Source organism: Parasteatoda tepidariorum, chromosome 7 (genome assembly GCF_043381705.1).
Source record: "Parasteatoda tepidariorum isolate YZ-2023 chromosome 7, CAS_Ptep_4.0, whole genome shotgun sequence".
Classification (NCBI taxonomy): Eukaryota; Metazoa; Arthropoda; class Arachnida; order Araneae; family Theridiidae; genus Parasteatoda; species Parasteatoda tepidariorum.
In genome coordinates, this window is record NC_092210.1 from 91,456,202 (window position 1) to 91,480,583 (window position 24,382).

A 24,382-nucleotide genomic window follows, 5' to 3' on the forward strand; every position below is an offset into this window, starting at 1 on the left:
ATTGAATTTTTAAATATTAGAAAATATCAGAAATGTGTTTATAATGTGATTTCAAAAGTGCTTTAATTTTTATTCGCCATGTAATGATGTAAAAGTGATAATTAAGACTTGACATAACACTATTTGCAATAAATTTTAATATAAAAATCAATTATAAATTGAAATATTGCAATGCTGTGTAAGTCTCAATGATTTCTTTAAAAGTAAGTCATTTGATTTAAATAATGAATCTGTCTCATAAGTTTTTACAAAGTTAAATAAAGAATGAACTTGATTCAAAACTAAGAGTTATAGAAGAATATTATTGTCTGCTTGGATGATAATAAATAACTCTGGGGTGATAATGTTTCAAATGATTATGTAACTCTCATGTTTGTAGTGATCCTTTCAGTGAAAATCTTGTTGGAATGATGAGACAGGGCTAAAGCATACAGAGAATTTTTTTTTAAAGAAATAAAATATGTGCCAAAGCAAAGAGAAGATTTTTGAGGCTCTGAAATTTCTGTTGCATCCAGTTTAACTCATAAAAGAAAAACATTTTATCACACTCACCTACTCTTGTGAGTGCTGACAAAAACTGGTGACATAACATTTCAATTTTTTATGTTAAAAATATTGTTCTAGCCGTACGTAAGTTTTTATACTCTAGGGGTGATTGCATTAAAAAAATGGGTGTTGTCTTTTGAAAAATTTGAAGCTTTGTTGCTGGGTAACCTGTCATTGATAACATTATTCTTGCACGTTGTGTTATAATACTTATGTACAAAGTTTTATTCTGTTTACTCAAGCAGTATGCTATCTGCAAAGGGTCATATATATTCTAAGTTATTTCCTAATCACCTAGCTCATTCCTAATCGTAAAACTATGAGAATCTTCATAGCTTTTATGTCATTTTTTATAAGTAACCCAAACTGCCAAATTAAAAATAGAAAATTTAGATTAGATTAAATTTTTTCTTTTAAAAAAACATCAATTTAGAAATTTAATATTTTAATATGAGGTTTGTTGATTTTCAGAGTTTTAAAATTCATTGCTGTGTTGTTTTGTGGTGTTAACTAAGTACAGAATTATAACGTTTTTAAAAAGGCGTTTTAAAATTTTTATAAATGTTTGGAGTTTTTCAGAATGGAAATTCAGAAACCAGGGAAAATAATTATTTTTTTATATATAAGTAAAAAATAGTTCTGCAAAAAAGATGATGGAAATCTTGCTATTTCCTTGTTTTGAAATATCATCTTCCTAACCACTTTTAGTATTCGACTGATATTGACAAAATAATTTTTAGAAGAAAAGGCTTAATTAAAATTTTAATTTCATTTTTGCTTTGCAGGATCCTGAAATTATAAATTTAAAGTAAAGTTTAACAATTTATGAAATATTTTTAAAGGTAAAGGCAACATTATGTTCAAAAACTACAAATTTTTCATGTCATGCTCTACGCAAATTGTTATGCATTTATTTCAAAACAATTTTTTTCTTGATCTATAATGTGATTACCTGTGTTTTGAACTGAAATGTTGAAAAAGTTTCAAAAAGACAATAAAATACTACTATGTATTGTTTAATATTGATTTTTTTTTTAATTCTAATTCTTCTTTGAAGAATATTTAAATAAATATAGCAAATTCACATTAAAACCTCAGCTTTCAGTTCATAAAACATTATACAGAATCTACATACAAAACTTTTCGTCAAAAAAACATTTTCTTCTGAAAAATACATTTAAGATGCTAGAATATTCTGAAAAGTAAGAACCTTGTGGACAAAAAAATTAATTATTCAAATATTTATTTCTAAAAAATGAATTTTAATTGTCTTAAAAAATAATTTATTCAAGTAATATATATATACAGTATACTCTTGCTTGATATCTCGAAAATCTTATGTCAAAACAATATTTTTCCCCTTAGCATTTTATATCCGCCTAAAGTTAATCTAAATTCCCCTGTTGAGGATTTGCAAGACCTTATTGTGTCTAATTTTTTTTAATAGAGAATGAATTGGAAAAATCACATTTTAAGTTTATTGTAAGCCAATTGTTTTCTATTTAACATATAATTATTTTTCTCTTACTTTTAAAAATAAAATTATCATTGTTGTATTTAGACTTATAGTCAACTATCATTACGTGCATATTTATTATTCTTATGTTTCATGACTCTATACTTTTTAGAACACATTTAGATCTGAACTTGTTATCTCAAAAACTCGCTATCTTGACATTTTTTTAGCCCCTTCACCTTTGAGATATCAAAGAGAGTATACTGTACTTAGTATGACCGAAAACATTTTTGTTTTGTTTTCGGGCGTTAACTTCCTGTTTTTGTTTCCCTGTTAGCATACAAAAAAACTACAACTTCATTTCTAAAAGTTCAAATATGAATAGTTTATTCATTTCAAACAATTAATTTAGCCCCCTAGACAATCACTGAATGACTACGGCCAGAGTTACGTCACTCCCTATCCATCCGTAGGGCAAGTTGTTGAATTTAATTTCAATATTCTATTGAATTGAACATAGAATATTATTAATAGGAAAATTAACTTCATTCTTAATATGAAAATTAACTTAATAGGAAAGTTAACTAATCCTATTCTTAATAGGGAAATTAAATAACTGGAAATTACTTAATATAGAGGATGGAATTTGCATACTAATCGCCAACAATTATAAATTAAATTTCTTGATGTATTTTTATGGGAAATCCTTGCTTATTTGGTTCTTTTTTTAGGTTTGTAGTGCCTGGATTGGTTGTGGAGTGGCTAGAGATTTAAACGACTTGAGAAGAGTTCACCAATTGTTAGTTTCTTGCCTGGAGAAGCTTCATAAAGGATCCAAAACTCTGATCTACAATGAAAGTGCCTCTACAATGGAGAAATTGGCTATTTTAAAAGCATGGGCTGAAGTAAGGTTTAAAACAACTCATTTCTATTACTCATCATCAATGGCTCGACAGCCCAGGCTGGGCCTTGGCCTTCTCGAGAAGTTTTTTCCAGGTCAACTTTCTTCCTGCTAGCGTTTTTCAGTTTTTAGGACCAAAAGGTCTTTTTCTAGGTCCATCTATCCATATCAAATTCGGCATGCTTCTTTTTCGTATGCTGACTGATCTGGCCTTAAAAAACAAAAATTTGTGTCTTCATCCATGCTGATAACGTGGTCTGTCCATTTTATTCTTTGCTGTTTAATGAAGTTAATAATATCAGGTTCATTATATCAGTGATAAAGCTCTAAATTTTGTTCAATAAAAAAAATCTACTCTAAAACCTTAGCCACACACTTTTTTTTTGAATTCCTCCAACTGTACTTCTCAATACCTTTCTCATAAAGGTACCCAACATAACTGTACAAGATATGGTCCAGGTTTCACATTTCTATTACTACAACATATTACTTATTATCAGAACTAGAATGTAGATGATAAATGTATTTATTTGCATTTTGGCTGGGATTTTTTTTTTTCATTATTTATGTTTTTCACTTTATTTATATGTGAATTAATTTTTTCTTCTTATAAATTAGTATACATTATGAACTGAATCTTATTATTTTAAACATCCTTTGATAACAAGTGTTGATGGGGAACAGAGTTTCTCAAGGTTTGCTTTTGGACAAAATGCTATATTTCAATTTTAAGAATACCAAAAAACTTTTGATAATGCAATAGAGTTCCCACAGGTCAGGGAGAACAGATGAAACCTGGAATTGTCAGGGAACTTTATTTTAACTCAAAAAATCAGGGAAAGTGGTAATTTTTTGACAAAAACCTGGAATATTCTTTTATCATGCCGGGAAAATAACCAGTCTTGAAATTGTCAGTAAGTTACTGAGATTCGAGTTAAATAATTCTACCATCTGTTACAATTATTTGTAATAAAAATTTACCGTTTTAGTCAAACTAAAATGTTCCCATCCTGATCTAATATTTTTTTACACAGAAAATCTAATATTTCTCAAAACAAATAAAAGAATCAGAGTTTTCTGATGAAAATAGGGTCTCAATTTTCATTGAAATTTACCCGATGTACCTGGAAAAGTCAGAGAATTTTTTTTTTTGCAAATTGAGTGGGGACCCTGAATACAATTCTGATGTTTTTAAATTATTGTTACAAAAAGCTTATAAATTATTTTTTTTCTTCTCAAGTCTTTATTGACATCTCATTTTATTCAAATATACACACATTTACTATATTTTATAAATACAAGTTACACCTTATAAATTTTTTTTAAAAATTGAAGGATATAATTTTTTATTTTAAAGTCATGTGTAGTTTGTTACATTTTTCAATCGCATTTATATTAGAAGCCCTGATTGATGTGATTTTCAATGAAAGAAGAAACATGTTATTTTATCAGAAAATGTCATTTAACGTAGGTGTATGTGGTGGCTATGAACAGTGAAACCAACCCTAGAGAAGGACTTCTGCGATTGGTGTCTCCTGAATTGTCACTCTTAAGCACCTACTGGTTAGCTTTTTTGAAAGACTATGCACTCTTGTCTCTGCCATCAGGTAACCTATTTTTCTCATTAATTTATTTTAAAAAGTGCTTAAAGGTGCATATTTTCGATATTCGTTATTTAAGAACCCTTAAAGGTGCTTTTAAAAAGTGCTTAATTTTCCCTTTTCAAAAATGAGATTTTTTTCTTTACCATGTCGATTTTCGCCACATATTATGTAAAAGTGTGGTTTTCACATTCTTCTATTCAACGTTTCCACAATTAATTCCACCACAATCCATTTCGGCGTACCGTCGATCGGTTGCGTATGAAAGCATGAATCGTTTTACATGTTTGATGAAATACTTGCCAGTTCGTGTGTGCGTCTACCAAGTTGAGTTTGGTGAGATTCTAGCACTCTCATGTGTAACACTGCTGCATTTTGGTAGATAATCTTAATTTCAGGCTTCATTTTCCACCCTCTGATATCGAACCGAAAAACTCTCCATCATTTTATAGTGACTAATATAATGAAGAAAAGAGTTCTTTATCAGAAACTAGTTAGTTTATCTTGTTCATGTAAAAACTTCGAAAATTATTTTGCATTTTGTTAATGTACATAGTTCTCCCAAAGACAACTAATAGGGTTCCAACAATGCATAAAAACTGCTTTATTTTGGAAAATAAGGGCTCTTAAAAGTATTTAATTTTGGTTCAAGATCTTTAAAACTCCTTAATTTTGGTTCAAGGTCTTTAAAAGTCCTTAATCTCCAGTGTCACTGGTTAGTCTTAAAAAAAATTTTTAGTCTTACAAAAATATTTACAACAAAGTAAGGTGAGGCCTTGAATGGAGGACGCAGCCATTTTAAAGAGAAAAAAAAGTATATGCAGGGCACCTGGAAAGTCATGAATTTTGGTATTGAACAAAATTTGTCATGAAATGTCACGATTTTAACTATTTTTTAAAGCAAATAATGGAAAGCCAAGGATTTAGATAGCTGAAAATTTTTTTTTTTTAAATGTAATTGCCCACTCCAATTTTGTGTTCCGAATATCTGAATTTGTAGCAAAATCCCCACTCACAGTTATATTTTATTACAATATAAAATGTTTTTATCATGTTCTTTAGAAATTATGGTGTTCTTTCAAAAAATGAAGAAAAAAAAACCTTTCTAGAGCAAATTATCTTTTAAACTTCTGTGATTTCAGAATTAGAACAATTATTTTTATTTTTTTTTTATTTTATCAATTTAAAATTCTAGCCAGTCATTAATGAATTTTTTTTTATTGGGAAAGGAGAACAGAAAAATCAGGAGTATTTCTTTTCTTTCAGATGAACAAAAAAGTGTCTTTAGAATATAATTCTGCAAAAAAAAAAATAATAATAATTATTTGCTTTTGTATTTTTTTCAGCTATTTTATTGTTTCAATTCTTTCTTCACTCTGTTTTTTAAATTTAAAATCTATAAACATGAAGATGCAGAGTGTAACAGTTTTATTTATACCTATCATTTCAAATAATGTCATTATAATGCTTTTTTTAATTTATTGTTGTATTTTCGTTGGAGAAAATAGTGACTAAGTCATGAAAAAGTCTTGGAATGAGTTATGGAAAGTCAGGAATTTGAAAATCTAAAACATTGTTTCTCAACGGGAGCGATACCGCCCCCCCCGGGGGCCGTTGGAGTATGCTGAGGGGCGGTGAGCTTGTTTTGGGCAGTAGGGGGGCGGTGAACTTGTTTTGGGCGTTAGGGGGCGCTGACCATGTTTTGTCATTCAAATTTAATGTTGAAACTCCCAAATAAAATTATTAAATTACTATTGATTTAATAAATAAAATTAATCTAAAATTAATGTTAAAAGAAAGATTAAATCATTATATTAAATTAAGATTATCCGATTCACCATTTGTTCCATTATGTGATCTATATTCTCGAATTCGAACCAGCGCAACGCATGAGACAGTTGTTTTTGCCTCTGATTCATACAAGTCATTTGGCGAAAATTGAAATGCATATGCTTTCAGTATGAATGTTTGGTTTGACNTTTTTTTCAATACTGTATTTATTTTGATTACAACAAATAGAATGCGATTATCTGCCGGAAGAAAAATATCGAGTTAACGTGCACATTATTTTTTTAAAAAGAACGAAGCAAATTTTACTCCTAAAAAATTGCTTAAAAATGTTGCCTCTTATAATTCAGCACCTCCCCTCCACCCCTTTGCTAAAAATAACAAAATTTTTACAAAGGGGGGCGCTGAAATTTTTTTTGCTCCTTAGGGGGGCGGCAACGTTAAAAAGGTTGAGAATCTATGATCTAAAATGTAGCAGATACCCTGTATATGCTGAAAAAATATTAAGAGTATATTATATATATAATATACAAGTAAAATTTTTTATTAGTGCTCACATCCTAATTATATTTGAGGAGATTTCCATATTGTGAACTGGGACAGAATAATCACGGAGCCTTCGCAACTTTTGGGTAGTTGCCTGCGCATGACTAAAAAAGACATCACAGAAAGGGATCAAATCGAAAGGTATAACTCGTAGTCACCTCAGGGCAAACATCGACATGCTTTTTGTAAAAAAAAAAGTTGCGAGTTTATAATCTATTTGGCACAGAGGCAATTGAAGTTAGCATGATGGATCACCCTTATATTTTTTAAAGAAATTAAGAGTTAAAGAATATTTTTTTAAGTGCTTGAAAAGTGCTTAAGAGGTACTTATTTTTTGCTCGAAAATTTGGCTACACACCCTAGCCATGTAAAAAAATTACTACTTCCACTATTTTTTTCTTCCTTAAATAGATGTTTTCAGCTGGATTTTCTCTTTCTAGAATTTCGTTCCCAACTACCTCACGAAGGGGGTGCATTTTACAGCTCCGACACCATCGACTCGGTACGGAAGTTCTACAAGGACACTTGGCCACCTGTTTTGAATGCAGCTACCCTCTGGCTGTGCAGCGGAGGGTTTGAAAACATTGAGAAGAATGAAATTTCCACTTTTTCACCCAATCTTCATGCGTACGTGATTTCCAGCAATAAGAGCCTAGCTGAAATTAACTCAGATCATTTTCATTTGATTTTTGGTGAGTTCTTTTATTTATAACTCAAAGCATTCATTGCAATGTTAAAGCAGGCTGTGTAGGGTTTTTAGAAAGTGCTTAAAGGTGTTTATTTTTTATTTATATTTTTTAAAAGCCCTTAAAGTTGCTCTTTTTTATTTGGTGTTTGTAAAAAGTACTTAATTTTCTATCTTTTGGAGATTTTTTCTTTGCCTCAAAGCATTCATTGCAATGTTAAAATGTCATATTTTTTTCAATGTTTTTTCAATTTTTTACTAATATTTCTTCATTTTCTCATCTCTTCATTAGCTCACACGATTATATCCGCAAAAAGAAGTGCTTTCTAATATTGTATCAATATAGCCAAAGCAAAATATATCAATACAACAGTGTGAGGAGCATTCAATAAAATCACTTTACTCTGTTTTTTCTTAGCATTTTATTTTCTGTATTTTTATGTGATGTTTATTACTTAATGTGTTTTATTCTATTTTGTTTCAAAAAAATTTTCTTGAGTGCTCCTCACACTATGAGAAACCTGCATGCGTTGGGTAATCGCAGAATGTTGATTATTTTAAATCGACTGAGAGATCGACTACAGTCCCGGTTTTTAATGCCGTGATTATACACCAGTTTCCCAGAGTCAGATGCAAGGTGATCTCATGAAAAAAATAAACGCACCACTATTGGAGGAACAACTGTCAAGCAACTGCCCGATGACCTTTGAAGGACGACTCGCATAGACATAAATTTTTTCAAGATCATGAAGACTCGCTCAGCCGGTGGCAATTTTTTTCTCCTCCGCTCCGACCGATGACATGTATGCATCCTATCACGTGATTCAAAATACCTTTCCCGTCGTTCACAGATTTTATTTCAATTGGGATTGGCTCAATTACAAGGAAAGGGTAGGAGACTACCTGTAGCCAAGGACAGATGCGAGTGGTCTAGGTTCATTTCCTCCTTATTCCTGTTCTATTTGAGCCGATAAGACTATTCTCCCTCCCCTTTGTCATCCCTAAAAAATTTCCATAATAGCTGAAAATAACCAGAAAGCTTTTCAAAAATAACTGCATTTAAACTAGATTTTGTCATTTTTGAAAGGGCAAAAACTTTGAATTATAGAAGTTGGATTTCGAAATAACCAAGTTTTTTTAACATTAACTGAATATACATGTGTCTAGGGAAGGAGAAAAGCTTCGAATTATACACGAATTCGAATTAAAGACGTTCGAATTATCCAAGTTTGACTGTATATATATATATATATATAATTCACAATTCACAGGGAAGGTGCGAGAGAGTTAATATATTATATTTTATCTTGTTTATATATTTATGAGCAAAAGAGAATATTTTTTGTATTCTTTATCAAAATATTAATCAATTGTTTAAAAAAGATTTCTGTGAAATATTTTTTAATGGTTTAATTGCTTTTAATTTGGGGCTTTACGTGTTTTTTTTTCTTTATTGCTAAATCCCTCAATGTGCAATTAGTAACAGTGATATATTGTCAGCCATTGAGGACCATCCAAATTAAATTTCTTTTCATCGCAAGATGTTAGTGGTGCGGCCTTTACTTTTAAAACTTTGTGTGGGCATATTTTTAAGAAGGGGATTTTTAAAAAAAATGCCCTCATAAAGTAGAGAGGATTAAAGAGGGGATTTTTGTAAAACTTTTATGCCCTCATAAAAGTTTTTAATAAAAACTTTAAAACTGACAGTTTTAATATTCATAAATTTTCTGTTTGTGGCAATTTAAATGGAAGCATTTCAAATATTACATTTTTTCATTTCATTCATTACTGTCTTTTTCAGGTATCTGTCTTGAATCTCTTTGTTCTCATTATTCATCACCTGATTGTGTGAAAGTTTGCCTGAATTCTTTTATCCAACTCTTCAGCCATCCCTTACCCTCTAAGATACTCGGACAAGACTCACAACTCTCTATAGAACTTGCCAATGTCTTGCATAGGTATGATTCCCCTCCCTTTCTTCGCCCCATCTTTAATTTTAATGATTTTCTGTATATGAGCAATTAAATAATTATAATTTTTTCTTCATTCTGATTTACAGAGCAAAATAACAAAAGTACTATGAAATAACAATAACACTTAAGTAATTTTAAGGTAAAGAACTTTCGGAATTTTCCTAAACGTAACTTCATAAAATTGACGTAAAAATAGTAAAAAAAGCATTTAAATTTTTTCTATGTTTACACAGAATGAATTAGTTCAGTGATATCATTTCAAATTTCACTGCTTTTTTAAAGTTTCAGCATATTTTTCTTGTTATAAATATTAAATATTTTGTTTTAATTTCCAAAAAAAAGGAAAAACTAAATAATAACAGAAAAATATGTTCAATATTTTTTGACAAAAAATAAGTATGATATTGTCTGCAATTTTTGTTTGCAAAAGTAAAAATCTTTCATTTTAAAATCAAAGGATGTAATGATTCCATCTTATATAATATGCTTTTAATTTATATAATTGCTTTTATTAACTTACTTTTACTTTAAGATGAAAAGTTTTATTTAACAGAAAATTGAACTTAACTGTTAAAAAATTATACGAATTTTAGATTATAGGTTCTACCAATTATAGGCTATATATTTTTTAGGTAATTTCTTTATGCTTTCATTTCCTGAAGAGTAGCAGGATTAAAGAGTAGTGAGAGAATTAAAAAAGTAAAAATACTTCTTTACTCATTTTAGAAAAATGAGTTTAATATTTTAGAAAAAAAAGAGGCAGCATAAGTCATTTGAAAAAGAAATAGTAATTTTAATTAATTGTGCAACAGGTTAGGATTAGACTTAATATGAAGATTAAATTTCTTGATGAAGCAAACGATCCTTTTATGAGACTTAACTAATATTCATTTTTTGTATAGCGCTTTTCATTAAGAAAGATGAATAAATTTTTCATTAAATATTTTTCATGAAACTTTTCATTTTTCTGAATACATCTATTTTATGAAGAGAAATACAAATTATTTTCATGTTGTTAATCTCAAATTTTATACATTTTTAAAGAGCTTCATCTAAGTATTAAAAATTCTGATTTAATCAAATAAATAGATTTGCTTTTAAAGAAATTAGCAACTTTGACAAACCTCCAACATAAATGTCAAGTTTCATGAAATAAGGGAAATATCACTAATGTTTAATATCTGAAAATGTACAATCAATGCAACATGCACATTATTAAAAGTGACTGTTTACTTTCCATTAATGATTGATTTTAAAGGGAATCTAAAAAAAATTTACGATGTTTATTACAGTATTGATTAGCAATAGACTCTGGATTCATTTTTGATAGCACAAAATTTTCTTTAATCACTATTAAATTAAATTTACCTTATGATTTAATTCAACAAAAAATAAAGAACATGCTCCATTTAAACTAATTTCCTCTAACCGTAATGCAATATAAAATTTGTGCAACTTACCATATTATAAAAGTAAATATTTTTTAATTGTATAGTATACCAATTTTTAATGAAATGTCTGCTTCTTTCTGAAGTAAAAATATTAACACAAATCATAATCAAGGTTTCTAATCACTTTTTATACACCTAATATTTTGTTATAATATAAAATATACGAAAGTTTTGGCTGAAATATATCTTTCGGAATTCAAAATTTTGATTATTTATTTTACAGATTAAAAATTTTAATTATTTAATCTAATTTTAGGATTAAATGCAAATAATGGATGCAACTTCGCACAAAGCAAAATTTGTCTTCACTAATTTTTTTTAAAATTTTGTGTTAAATGTTTGTTAGGAATCTTTATACTTTTATTTTCTGTGGTCACAACTCTTGATCTCCGAAACTCTTTGAATAACTTTTTCCATCTCTTTCTTTGCCCAAATTTAAGAGTTTTCTTAGTGTATTTTTTTCTATTTTAATTTATTTGAGAATTGTAATATCTTACGTACGCATTGCTCGCATCCCATCTTGTAAGAGACAGAATCGCAGCGACATGTCGACATTGTTGCAGAATGTTACAGAGTTCATGCAAAATAATTTCTCTTTTGATAAATAAAGAAATTTCCTTTTATTTTCTACTGAAATTTACAACGTAATCTTCATAAAATCACCTAATCAGCGTAAAATTTGGGTAATATGTGAATCATGCATTTAGATAATTACTTTTGGATATGCTCAATTTGCGCCGATAGTATCGTAAATCGATGTAATGTTTCGATAGTATTTTGGGCAGTTAATGATATTGATTTTCACCTGGATTTTAAATACCCCGACAAACAATATGGAAAATTCGAATCGTGCATTTGAATATTTACTTTTTAAGGTAATAATTCCATCGAATTTTTGTCAGTCATTGCTATTGATTTCTTCATAGTTTTTAAATCTGATATTTTTTATACGATATTACTTATTACGATAACCTAATCTCGCAACGAAACACGCATTGGAGGAGTCCGATTCGTCCGTTTTTATGGTAGATCTTTTTTTCGGCAATTACTACTACTGATATCTTGATTTTTAATTATTTTCTTTATTGTGATGATTATTTACAAAATGAGAAGAAGGAAATAATTTGTGCTTTTCCCCCCCTTCCCAACAAAATGCAAGAATATCACCCATAATATTAGAATAAAAAATTATGACATGTTAAATTTTAAAAAAAATTATATAATTTTTGTAAACACAGTGCTTTTGTTATTTTAAATTAGTAGCATATATGTTTGTTATTATTAAAAGTATCTTGCAGAACAATAATAGTGCTAGAGAGTTTTGTCCCACAGAAAAAAGTCTGTCTCATGGATCAGAAAAAACAAGTCAATCACGAACCTTTGTAATATATGAGACTCCTCCTTATTTATTAGGTTACTGCTCACAAGAGATAATCCTGAAACCCAACTTTCCATCATGAAGGTTACCGAGTTACTCGTCACCTCTCACAAAGATTTCATTGAGGGTGAAAGGAAGAAACAATTAAAAGGTAAGATCTTTCCATTGAAAGCAAAAATAATTACAAAAACTTCCTTTTGTAGAGAATGAAATGTTGTTTTAATGCTCTTTACAAGATATTAATTCCACTGTTCCCAAAAATTCATTTTAGTTGAGATTTTAAAACTAAATGAAATTTATTTTTTTTTTTCTTTCACTCCTGATAGGGTCGCTTAAAAATTAACTGCATAATGTGTAGACTACTAAAAACAACTTTGAATGTAATACATAATAATGTTTGAAATATATTTTTAAGAAATTTGTTTTTAATAATGTTTAAGTTTTAATTACAGTAAACTTCAGTCATAATTATAATGTATAAAATTGATCTAGTTATAAGCTCAAGATTTTAAAGTGTCTTTAAAAAATCATGAACCCTGCTGAAAATTGTTTTGCCGTAACCCATGCTTTACTTTTTTGACCTTACGTAAAGAAACCGCAACATAGCATCCATTTTAGACCCATATTCAGAAACTGTTCTTAAATCTTAACATAATATGTATATTTTTGGTTGACATGATTTAATTCACTGATTTAAGTCAAATATTTTATAATTTATAAATTGATTCCTATACAGCTGTCCCCTTTAAATTGCATATCGGATAACTCGATCATACGAGTAATATTCAATGTAACCTAACTATTTTGTATAAAACTATATTTAATCTATCCTTGTTTAAACGATTATTTATAGTTGCTTAATTACATAAATAAAAGGAAAAAATATATTTTTATAAATATAAATGTTTCATTATCTAGAATGGAATATTTGTTTGTCTTTTTGTCCAATTCCACTTCAATACAGGTCAGGGGATAGTTTAAAAATGAATCAAATCTTTTTGGCAGTTTTTTAAATGAGGGCATAAGCAATTAAAGTATCAATCCTCATGTCTTATGCTTTTATTCAAGCTTCTATATATATCCAAATTTTGTAAAAAATAGAGTTAAAAATTGTTTTGCTCAAGATAAATGATTTAGACTGTTAAATGGACGCATATAATACAATTTTAATGCACATGTGGCGAGAGTTGTTATAGACAATGTCAACTTTCATCTATGAAAAGGTACCCCGCTGTAGAATCGAGTTTACATGTCTTATATACTAGTGAATTTGAATTGTATTTTTATAGTGGTAGATACTCTACAGTACTCCCCCACCAGAGTTATATCCGTGATAGAATTTGATGAACTGATACCACTTGTTGAGTAATTGTTGTTTTTGTGCGAAGCCGGGAGAGCTGTATTAAGATCACTGTACTTTTTGAGTGCTGATAATGAGCGCTATATTAAGTTCATGGTCGTGGCAGCTCCTGTGTTGCCTTTAGCAGTCGAGTGAATACGTTTTACATTGTGTGTGATCGAGACTGAGTAGCAACAGCGTGAGGAGGTGGATAATGTCACAGTCACAAGTTGCAAGTCAACTGTTCAATGTGGACGATCCATAGAAGTAGGCGTTTTCAATTTGAAGTGGGCATTACTGCCAAGATAGGCATGTTCATATCTAAGTGGGTGATGTTCACATCACGTTCAGGGTCACCAATGGGGGGAGAGAAGTTATAGACAATGTCAACCTTCATCTATGAAAAGGTACCCCACCATAAAATCGAGTTAACGTGTCTTATATACTAGTGAATTTGAATTGTATTTTTGTAGTGGTAGATACTCTACACACAGTATATAAATATTAAAATAACTTGTTTTTCTTTGTGAGCCAAAGAAACCCACCTAAAGTCACATGTAGTTAGAACTATATATGTTGTCATTTAAAACATAGATTGTATTTTCAAAAATCTGAATAAATATAAATTCTTTTAGAGCTTGCACCTGCAAATCAAGAACCAAAAGATGTGAGCAGTGAGTTGGCGTCTCTGGGTGAAGGGGGTGAGAACGGCATCATTGCACCTGAGAAATCTGTTGTGTTTTCCCTTATGGAGAACTGTCTCTGCCTCATCATATGTCAACTGCCTCAAATAAGTCCAACCTTTGCCAGCAATACAGGGACCTCTAAATGCAGCAAAGTCCTCACTCAGGAATCTGCTTCATTAGTGTGTGCTTCATTAAAGGTTCTCGTCAAGCTTCCCATTCTCTGCTCATATGCAGGTATGCAATTCATTATTATTGAATGTTTGTTGCCACTCTGCAGGGAAAATACAGGGAATTCAAAGATCACCTAAAATAACAGGGAAAATGCAGGGAATTTTGTTTCTCATTTTTGTCTTTTTAAAAACTGTGACCACTCAAAGTGTAATCTATGAGATATTTAAGGATGATATTTCAGCTATATTATATAATATAATATGAATTATATTATGTAGCATGAATTATATTTATTATATAATATGAATTGTATGAAACTATCTTTAATAGGGAAACATAGTTTCCAATGTAATATTATTCTATATTTCTTTTTGTTTCACTTCAATTATAATTATATTTATGAAATGTAATAACCTACAATAATAACTAAATTCAACGATGTCAGGGTTGCCAATTCACAGGGAGAACAGAGAAAACCAGGAAAATACAGGGAATTTAAAAATCACATAAAATGACAGGGAAAATGCATAGAGGTTTGATTTTTTTTCTTTATAAACTGGGAAAGTACAAGGAATTTTGTTTTATCTATAATAAAAAATATAATAAGTGGATGCTAACATTCCAATGTTCTGTTCAAGTGTGGAACTATTAACAGAGTATATGAAAGTAAACGATAAATTTTTTTCTAAAAAAATCTCCCAAATTTTGGACCAATGCTGCTAGGGGATTTTAACCCATATCTTTTTACCTCGGAGGTGAATAAATGAGTGACCGTCTTCCTGACATTTTAAAATTAAAAAATATAAACAAATAACTAAAACATATAGTTTGTCTATAGTAAGAACTCCCCAACCATTTGTCTCTACCCCTGGCAGTGAATAGGGATATAACTATTTCAAGTAGGGGTATGGAGTCATTGTTTAGGACTTGGTTTGAGTCGGCGAGCTAAAGGGAATCTTTTTCTTCGGTCTATCCTGTTAACCCTAGAGTAAAGAGAAGTGTCCTGTTCTTGTTTCCATAACAGCAGACTTTGTGGAGTTCTTTATCGTAGACAAACTATAATTTTTAAATTTTGTTTTTATGCTTTCTTCTTGCATTTGTGTTAACTTTTTTATGTCAGAAAGTGATCAAAACTTTTCTTGCACCTTTTAGGAAACGATGTTGTGAGTTGTACTGGTATCAAGCTCAGAGCTCCAATTAAAATGAGAAAATTCAGTTCAGTTTTAAGTTCTCAAAAAAAAAATGACATTTACACATTTTGCTTATAAAGATCAGGAAAAAGTGTGCTTAGCATTTTTAAAAAGTACTTAAAGGTGTATTTCTGGTTTTCAGTTTTTAAAAGCACTTAAAGTTACTTATTTCTAATTGGGTGTTTGTAAAAAGTGCCATGTCGATAATCATCAAGAATTTTTTTAAAAAAAATGAGGTTTTCACCAGCATAGTTCTAAACCAAAGTATGAGTTTGTTTAATCCTCTATTTATAAGTCATGGTGGCTCAGGGGATAGAGCGTTCGCTTTCAATGAGGTGAGCTGGGTTTCAATACCAGCCATGGATGTTTGATACAAATTCTGCATCCAGCTTGCACAGACTACAGTGCTGACGTAAAATATCCTCAGTGATAGACGGATCATAGGTTTGAGTCCCCTTGCAGTCAGGCTAACCGTGGGAGATTCTCATGGTTTTCCTCTCCATGTAACGCAAATGCGGGTTAGTTCCAGCAAAAGGCCTCCATGAAGGCAAATTTCTCCCAATACTTGATCCAGGAATTCCCTTGTCTTCCGGATTGAATTCAAAATTACAAGGCTACAGAGTTGAAAATTTGTAGTCATAAACCCAAAAAATTGGGCCGGCTGTTCAACGACAGTTATAAAATAAAATAGGATTTCCTACACGTCAATTCAATTTGATCATCTAGTCATTTGATAGTAATCATCTTTTCGTTCGGTAGTTACTCTTAAATTTACAAATATTTTGCATAATTGTATGAAGTGTTAATTTGAATTAATGACTCCATATATTGAATGTATTTAATATATGCACCCTCAAAGGTGCTTTTTTTATTCAGGTTTTTTTTTTTATTCAGCTACTTAATTTTGTATCTTTGAAAAAGATATTTTTTTCTTTGCCACGTCGATTGTTGTTCTAACTTACAAAAAATGCTCGATTTTTACAATTTTCTCTGCAATGTTTATCAGAAACTAATAATTTTATCATGATTATGTTAAGTTTTTTACAATATTTTTGAATTTTGTTGATTTAATGTTTATAATTTAAAAACTTTAAACTATAGAAAAAAAATTTTATTACTGCACAAATCCTAATTATAATTCTGATTTTTTTTTTCTTGGAAAGTGATTAAAAATATTGTTATAGTTCTTAAAAAGTACTTAAAAGGTGCATATTTTTTGTTGAAAACTCTGGCTATGCACCCTGCAAGAAAAAAGTTATTTTTAAAATAATGATTACAGAAATACGAAGGTTTTGAAAACGTTTTTGCAATATTTTAATCAGGGTTTGTTGATTTAAATAAAATGATTTTTTTTATATATATTGATTTAAAAAGTTAAAAAACAGTGTTTTACATTATTGATACTTTTATTATTATTTTTTCTTAGTTTTAAAATATATTTTAAATAAATTATTTTGAATAAATTTTATTTGAATAAATCTTCTAATATGTTTATTGACATTATCAGATTTTCTATAAAGAAATTTTGTGAAAAAAAATTCCAATGAGTACATAGATTTTTTTAATTTTTTTTTATAGCTTAACTTATCTATTTTGATATAGGATTAAAAATGAATATTTTATTACAAAAATATATAGATTAAATATTTTTTTGATGAATGACTACATCTATTAACACAATCTGTTACATTTATTTTGTTATTTTAAAAATCAAGAGAAAAAAAATCACAATTTTAAATTAAAATTATGATTTGCCAATTGAAACTTTGTTTTAAAATAGTTGAAGTATTCTTTAAATTCTCTTATTTCCTTTAGTCGTTGAATTTCAATCATGCATAAGTTTCAAATTGGTTACTATGTATTATAATGAAAAATTGTTTTAGGTAGTTAGAGCTTCTGAAATATTGTTATAATGTAGTTTTAATATTAATTTAATTTTGATTAAACATTTATAAGTTCTTTAATCAAAGTTCTTATAGTGTATTTGAATAAAAATTGAAAAAAATCTGATTTAAATACAAAAAAAATCTAATTTAAAAAAAATATATTTTTTAAATCAAAAAAAACCCGAAACCTTGATTTTAATTTTATGCACATAGGAAAACTTTAGCTTCATAATGTTATTGACCCTGCTTACCAAAAATAAACTTATAATTTTAATGTGTGCTGATACCTTAGAATTTTCAATTTTTAATGAAGATACTTTCAAAAGTAGCCACTGGTTGGAATATAAAATAATGATTATTAACTTTTACTCAGCCTCTGCTGGTGTGGCCACAATTGCAACTCACCTGATTGTGGGAGTGCTGAAGGAGATCACGGTGGATCAACTGCAGCAACCTTTCATCCAGACGGTATTTGCCTGCTTGCAAGATCTTTGCACCAACTCAATGGCAAAAAATGTTGCCTGCAAAAAGGAATGGATTTCTCTTCTCCAAAGTGGACTGGCTCATCTCTCACATTTTTCTCAAACTAGTAAGGCATTTCTACAATCTATCGTGTATTAATGTGTCGTTTTTAGAAGAAAATATCATTATTTTTTACTATGGTACACTAAAGCTGGACTAGATGCACTAAATTATCAGGGTTCTAATATTCCATCTATTTTGTTTAGCACTTCTATTGTTTCACTAATTTCAATATTTATGGATGATAGCTCCTTCACTTACATTTAATATGCTCTTGTATAAAATGTCTATATCAGGGATCTGTCTAGGTTTTTCTGAGATTTTGTGAAAATTAAAAATTTTATGAAAAAAATCAACACAAAAATGGGGTGAAAATATGGAATCATCGTCTCTTACGGGATAGAAAAATAAGATTTTAAGATAAAGTATTTTGCGAAACTACTGTTTTTTATTTAGTTGAATTTTTGAAAGTACCGCTAAACGGTAGTAAAATTGGCCTGGACAGACCCCTGTATATGCAGTCAGCTTTGGCTTGCTATTTCACGTTATCTTTCCTATAGTTATGTGTCTGTCCCAGATGCATCGGTCTTCTTCATGCAACACAACGCCTGTTTGTTATAATGAATCCAGGGATTTCTTTCCCTAGCTATTAGAGAAGAACGTGTCTCAAAGACATGCGTGCATTCATTGATATCCGCCTATGTTTCGATCACAAATGTTGTCTCAATTTACACCTCAGTCAAGGCTGAAAGAAATAAAAGCTATCCCCTCTGGCTGGATAACATAAATTTGAATTAAAAAATATTCTTGAAAACTATATAGTAGAGAATTGGAAGTGTTTTTTTTTTTTGTAGTTGTCGATACACTACAGTACTCCCCCCTCCATATCTGTGATAGAATTTAATAAACGGATACCACTAGTTGATTCATTGTTGCTTTGTGAGAAGCTGGGAAAGCTGTATGAAGATCACCGTACTTTTGAGTGCTGTATTAAGTTCACAGTTGTGGTTGCTCTTGTGTTGCCATTAGCAGTCGAGTGTGTGCAGAATCCCGTTATGTGTAAATGAAACTGAGTAGCAACAGCGCAAGCAGGTGGATAATGTCACAGTTACACGTAGCAAGTCAACTGTTCATTGTGGACCATCCATTTTAGTAGGCGTGTTCTAATCGAAGTAGGAGTTTCTGTGAAGGTAGGCGTGTTCACACCATGTCCGGGTCACCAATCTGAGGATAGTTTTTTCCAAGAATGTCAACCTTCATCTATGTAGAGGTTCCCCAACATAGAATCGTTTTAACATTTCTTTTATACTAGTGAATTGAAATTGTATTTTTTTGTAGTTGTTGGTACACTACAGGTAGTTTTATTATAAATCTTAGTTTAAAAAAATTATATTAAACATGAATAGTACATAAATTGATGTCTTGTTATCGAGTTTTCGCGCATTAAATTTTCAGGGTTTTTCTCTTGTCACAATTACCCTTGATAATTCAAACAAGTTACGGTTGGATTATTTCTTTACCGCATAATTCTACCAAAATTTGTTTGTGTTTCGACATTTGACTTCAGTATTTACCTGAAATCAATTAAATTGTTTCTGCAGTTGAAAGAGACATTTCTCGCACAATTAAAAGTTGCAATTGAAAAAAAGCAGTAAGTGCTTCATCATAGTTTTAAGTGGATTATCTTTTGCTATTGCTATCAACTTAGCAATAGAAATTAAAGAAACTGGTAAAAATAAAAAATTATTTTTAAATTTTTTTTTGTTAATAAGTAATGTCTGAAACAAAAATGCCAACTATATAATAATCTTGATTTTGAATGTTTTTTTTTTGTTGCTTTTATTGTACTAAGATGTGGTTTCAGGTTCCAATCCTAATGAGGTAGAGAAGTACATTGCTGTCTCATCCATCACTGTCTACATCACATCAGCTCCTCGTGAGGTTGTCTGCCCTCCCAACTTGCGTCAACACTGTATCAATATATTTACACACGCACTTCAACAGGAAAACTCCATTGTAAGACTTCATTTTTTTATTTTTGTTACCAGCATTAAACAGACAACTCTTTTGTGAGTTTACGACTATCGTGTTAATTTTATTTTATAACCGTCATCGAACGGTCGACTCAACGCGACTTCTAATGTTCGACTCCGTAGCCTCGTAATTTTGAACCCGATCCAGAAGACGAGGAAACTCCTGGATCGAGTATCAGGAGAATTTTGCCTTAGTAGAAGACTTTTTTGGCGGAACTAACCCGCATTTGTTTTACATGGTCTGGAAGAAACTGGGGAAAAAATTGAAAAAACTAAACATGTCCAATCTGCTTGTCGTACATTAGGTGTTATAATAATTGCTTAAATTTAAGCAAATTAAATTCTATACATTACTACTAAACTCAGTGGTGCAAAAGTCCATAGAGGGCTTACTGAGCTCATCACATTTTTTTTTTTCTTTTGGGCTCTAAGATGCAAGAGCAGATGTTCCAGGAAGATGGTCAGCTCAATGCGGAACCCCCAGTGTTAAGTTCCCAAGCATGCTTGGTATTGGTAATTTATTGGCTTGGTATTTTATTGACCCACTGAAGGGATGAAAGGTTGAGTCTACCTTTCTCGGCCCAAGGAAACAAATTAAATTTTATATAGTACCAGAAAACTAAAAATTATTCACACAAAGATTTTACGAAAGATAACTATTTTGGGCTAGGATAGCCTGGTTAGTAGGGCACTGGGCCCATGTCCAAGAGGTCTTGGGTTTGATCCCAGTCGGCTGAAGAAAATGGTGACTGATGCACGTTAAATCTGTCAAGTCACAAAGTCTTCCATGTTCCCATTACAAATCATACCTCTGGGCTTACTGATCCAGGAGTTTTCCTTGCCTTCTGGATTGGTTCAAAATTACAAGGCCATGGAGTTGAACATTAGTAGTGATAAACCCAAAAGGTTGGTCGGTTATAAAATTAAAAGATATAAAATATTATTTATTTTAGTTTTCTGTAGTATTTTATAATCCTTCAATCATATGACGTGAGAGTCAATTTAAGTATTCATTCTTAAAATTATTTTATTGTAAGAAATTATATACTATTTGTAGTTGGTTCAGACTTTAATACATAAGTTGGGATTTGTTAATTTAGTTACAGTAAAATTTGATTATGATAAAACAGTTTGTATAATTATGAATTAAGATTTTACTCTTCTCATTAATGTAAAACATAGAATAACTAAGAACTAGAATAACTAAAACATAGAATAAATACTATTTTAATTTCTTTAGAAATTTATTTTACTTTCCAATTGTTGCTTTTTAGTTTATACATATTTAAAAATGATGAGAACAAATAAGTTTCCACCATTTTCTATCAAAAAATTAGCATTTTACTGTGAAAAAAATTGGTCGATTTTTTGCCATTATCTTTTGTTCAAAGCATTATTAGTCACTGCTTTTTCCCATATTTTTTGGGAGGATACCCCCCCCCTCTCTCTCTCTCTCTTATACTCCCTCTCTATAACTCTTTTGTCTTTCGAGGATGAATCGACCCATTCCTTGAAATGATTTCTGCTCAGGCAGTGTCATCGACTGGAAAAGAGGTGATAATCTGGTCTCTCGAATACGGGTTTTCCAAATAGCAGAATCAATTTTCATGCTAAATCGACGTTCAATGTCTCTTGACTTCAGTTCGAATGGAACCCAACTTCCTTGTTTTTGGGTCATTCCCAAGTGATGTGATACTGCTTTCTGAGTCACTTGTAATGTAAGAGCAAGTTCTTTTTACCTTTGGGACGAATCTTCTTCCAATAATTCTTCCAATTCCTCGTCTACGTGCAATTTCAGCCATCCACTGCATTCTTTGTCTTCCATGTCAAACTCACCATTTTTAAACTTCTGAAACCACCGCGACAACTTCTCTCACTTAAAGCACCATATGCTTCTATGAGCAATCAATGCTTCTCAGCTGCAGATTTCTCCAAATTAAAAAGTAAATGAAAAGTTCCCGCAAAAGGAGCTTTTTTGGCCCAAAACATGAAATTTTTGCACGAAAACAATTACATAATGCTTATACGGAATCGCCGATTCTTTAAGGTTTTGCTGTTAACAGATGGACTAACTTACAATAAAACGTTTGACGCCAGTCGATATCTTCATAACCTTCTGGTAGTGCCATCTTGTGACGAATGGCGGGAACTTATTTGTACACCCAGTATATTAAATAGTTTAGGAATTAATACTATTATCTAAACTTGGTTGCATTTTTACTATGTTCAGGGTATCTGCGTACCTGGAAAGTCATGAATTTCGGTATAGAACAAAATTTCGCATGAAATGTCATGATTTTAACTATTTTTTTTAAAAAATATCACGGAAAGTCATGGATTTAGGTCCCCGAAAAATCAAATTTTTAAAATGAAATTCCCATTCCCCCCATTTCATGGTGTTCTGAATATCTGAATTTGTAACAAAATCCCCACTCACAGTCATATTTTAATAAAATATAAAATATTTTTATCATGTTCTTTAAAAACTATAGTGTGCTTTTTAAAAACTGAAAGAAAAAACATCATTTTTATAGTGAATTATCTTTTAAACTTCTGTGATTTCAGAGTTTTTGTTATTATAATTTTTTTTATCAATTTCAAATTCTAGCTGAAGCAAGCTAGTGATTGACAAATTTTTCTTATTCCGAAATAAGAGCAGGAAAATCAAGAACATTTCTTTCCTTTCCGACGAACAAGAAAAGTATCTTTAGAATATAATACTGCAGAAAAAAAAAGAAGAAAATATTGCTTGCTTTTCTATTTTTTTTACTTATTTTACTGTTTCAACTCTTTCTCTACTCTGTTTTTTAAATTTAAAACCCATAAATATGAAGGTGCAGATTATAGCAGTTTTGGTTCTACCTATTATTTCATTTCTATTACCTTCTTTAAATTTATTGTTGTGTTTTTGTGAAGAAAATAGTAACTTTGGTTAGTCATGAAAAATTCTTAGAATTAGTCATGAATTTGAAAATCTAAAATGTAGTAGATTCCCTGTAGGAATTAATACTGTTATTTAAACTTGTTTGCAATTTTACTATGTTTTAATATTTCTGTTTAAAAAAGGAAACTTGTTTTTCAGGTTCAGATCAAAGCAATATCCTGTCTTCACTCCATCTTTCTTCATCCTGATATGGTTGTTGTTGGACCTTACATTCATTCACTTTGTCCAAAACTCATTGAGCTGGTCAGTCAGTTCTCTACCGAGTTGACCTCCTTAGATTTCTTTCCTGAAAACAAAGTGAATGCTATAAAGGAATTGGTGGTGACCCTCAAGGTCCTGGTAGACATTGCAGCCAATGATAAGAGTGAGTACTTTTTGAAGTGATTTATTTTTACAGTGGCTCAGGTAGCAGAATTTATGAAGAAAATTTTATCTTAATTAATCCTCATTAATCTAAATTTGTCTGTAACAGGGTGCGTAGCATTTTTGAAAAGTGCTTAAATGTGCTTATTTTTTATTTAAATTTTTTAAAAGCTCTTAAAAGTGCTTTTTTTTATATGGGGTTTGTAAAAATTACTTAATTTTTAATTTTTCAAAAGGAGATTTTTCTTTGCCGTATCGATTGTTGTTCTAAATGACAAAAAATGCATGATTTTCAAAATTTTATCTGAAACTAGTTATTTTATCATGATTATGTAACGTTTGTGAAAATGTTTTTGAATTTTATTGATCTAGTGTTCATAAATTAAAAACATTAAACGATAGAAGGAAAAAAAATTATTTACTGCACAGATCCTAATAAGAATTTTTTTTTGGAAAGTGATTAAAAATACTTTTTGAGTGCTCAAAAAGTGCTTATTTTTTGTTGAAAAATCTGGCTATGCACCCTGTGTAATTCACTCAGACAGAGGTTATTATAATTTGTCCTATGTGAAGAACTCCGGAACCCATTCGTCCGGAGTAGTGGCAGTGACTATAGTTATGCGGTTTAACCATTTCAAGTTCATTATTTAGGACAGGGTCGGCAAGAGACTCGGGGGAAAAAAGAAGCTCCCCTCTTTGAAATATGCTATTTCTTGTTTCGATAGCAGTAGGGTTCTCACAGGTCAGGTAGAACAGATATTGTCATTGTGTTTTATTTTAAATCCAAAAATCAGGGAAGGTAGCAATTTTTTTTACAAAAACCTACAATATTCCCTGAAAAATAACCAGTCTTAAAATTGTCAGTTATTGAGATCCGAGTTAAATAATTTTAACATCTATTACAATTATTTGTCATGAAAATT

General features: G+C 30.2%; 2 protein-coding genes across 3 annotated transcripts in view; one reads left to right on the forward strand and one right to left on the reverse strand.

The window, feature by feature from the left end:
* Positions 1-24,382, reverse strand: part of LOC122272596 (monocarboxylate transporter 12) — a gene marked incomplete at its 3' end in the record, with an annotated part of 552,146 nt that overhangs the window by 374,082 nt on the left and 153,682 nt on the right.
* The window catches only part of LOC107439530 (HEAT repeat-containing protein 5B), a 116,180-nt gene that overhangs the window by 88,008 nt on the left and 3,790 nt on the right, over positions 1-24,382 (forward strand). For both annotated transcript variants that reach the window (XM_043052959.2, XM_071182937.1), the window contains exons 28-36: positions 2,734-2,907; positions 4,375-4,510; positions 7,279-7,530; positions 9,325-9,481; positions 12,361-12,476; positions 14,300-14,584; positions 17,971-18,186; positions 19,984-20,135; positions 23,235-23,460. In XM_043052959.2, coding sequence (XP_042908893.1) covers positions 2,734-2,907; positions 4,375-4,510; positions 7,279-7,530; positions 9,325-9,481; positions 12,361-12,476; positions 14,300-14,584; positions 17,971-18,186; positions 19,984-20,135; positions 23,235-23,460 — 1,714 coding nt within the window. The remainder of the gene's footprint in view (positions 1-2,733; positions 2,908-4,374; positions 4,511-7,278; positions 7,531-9,324; positions 9,482-12,360; positions 12,477-14,299; positions 14,585-17,970; positions 18,187-19,983; positions 20,136-23,234; positions 23,461-24,382) is intronic.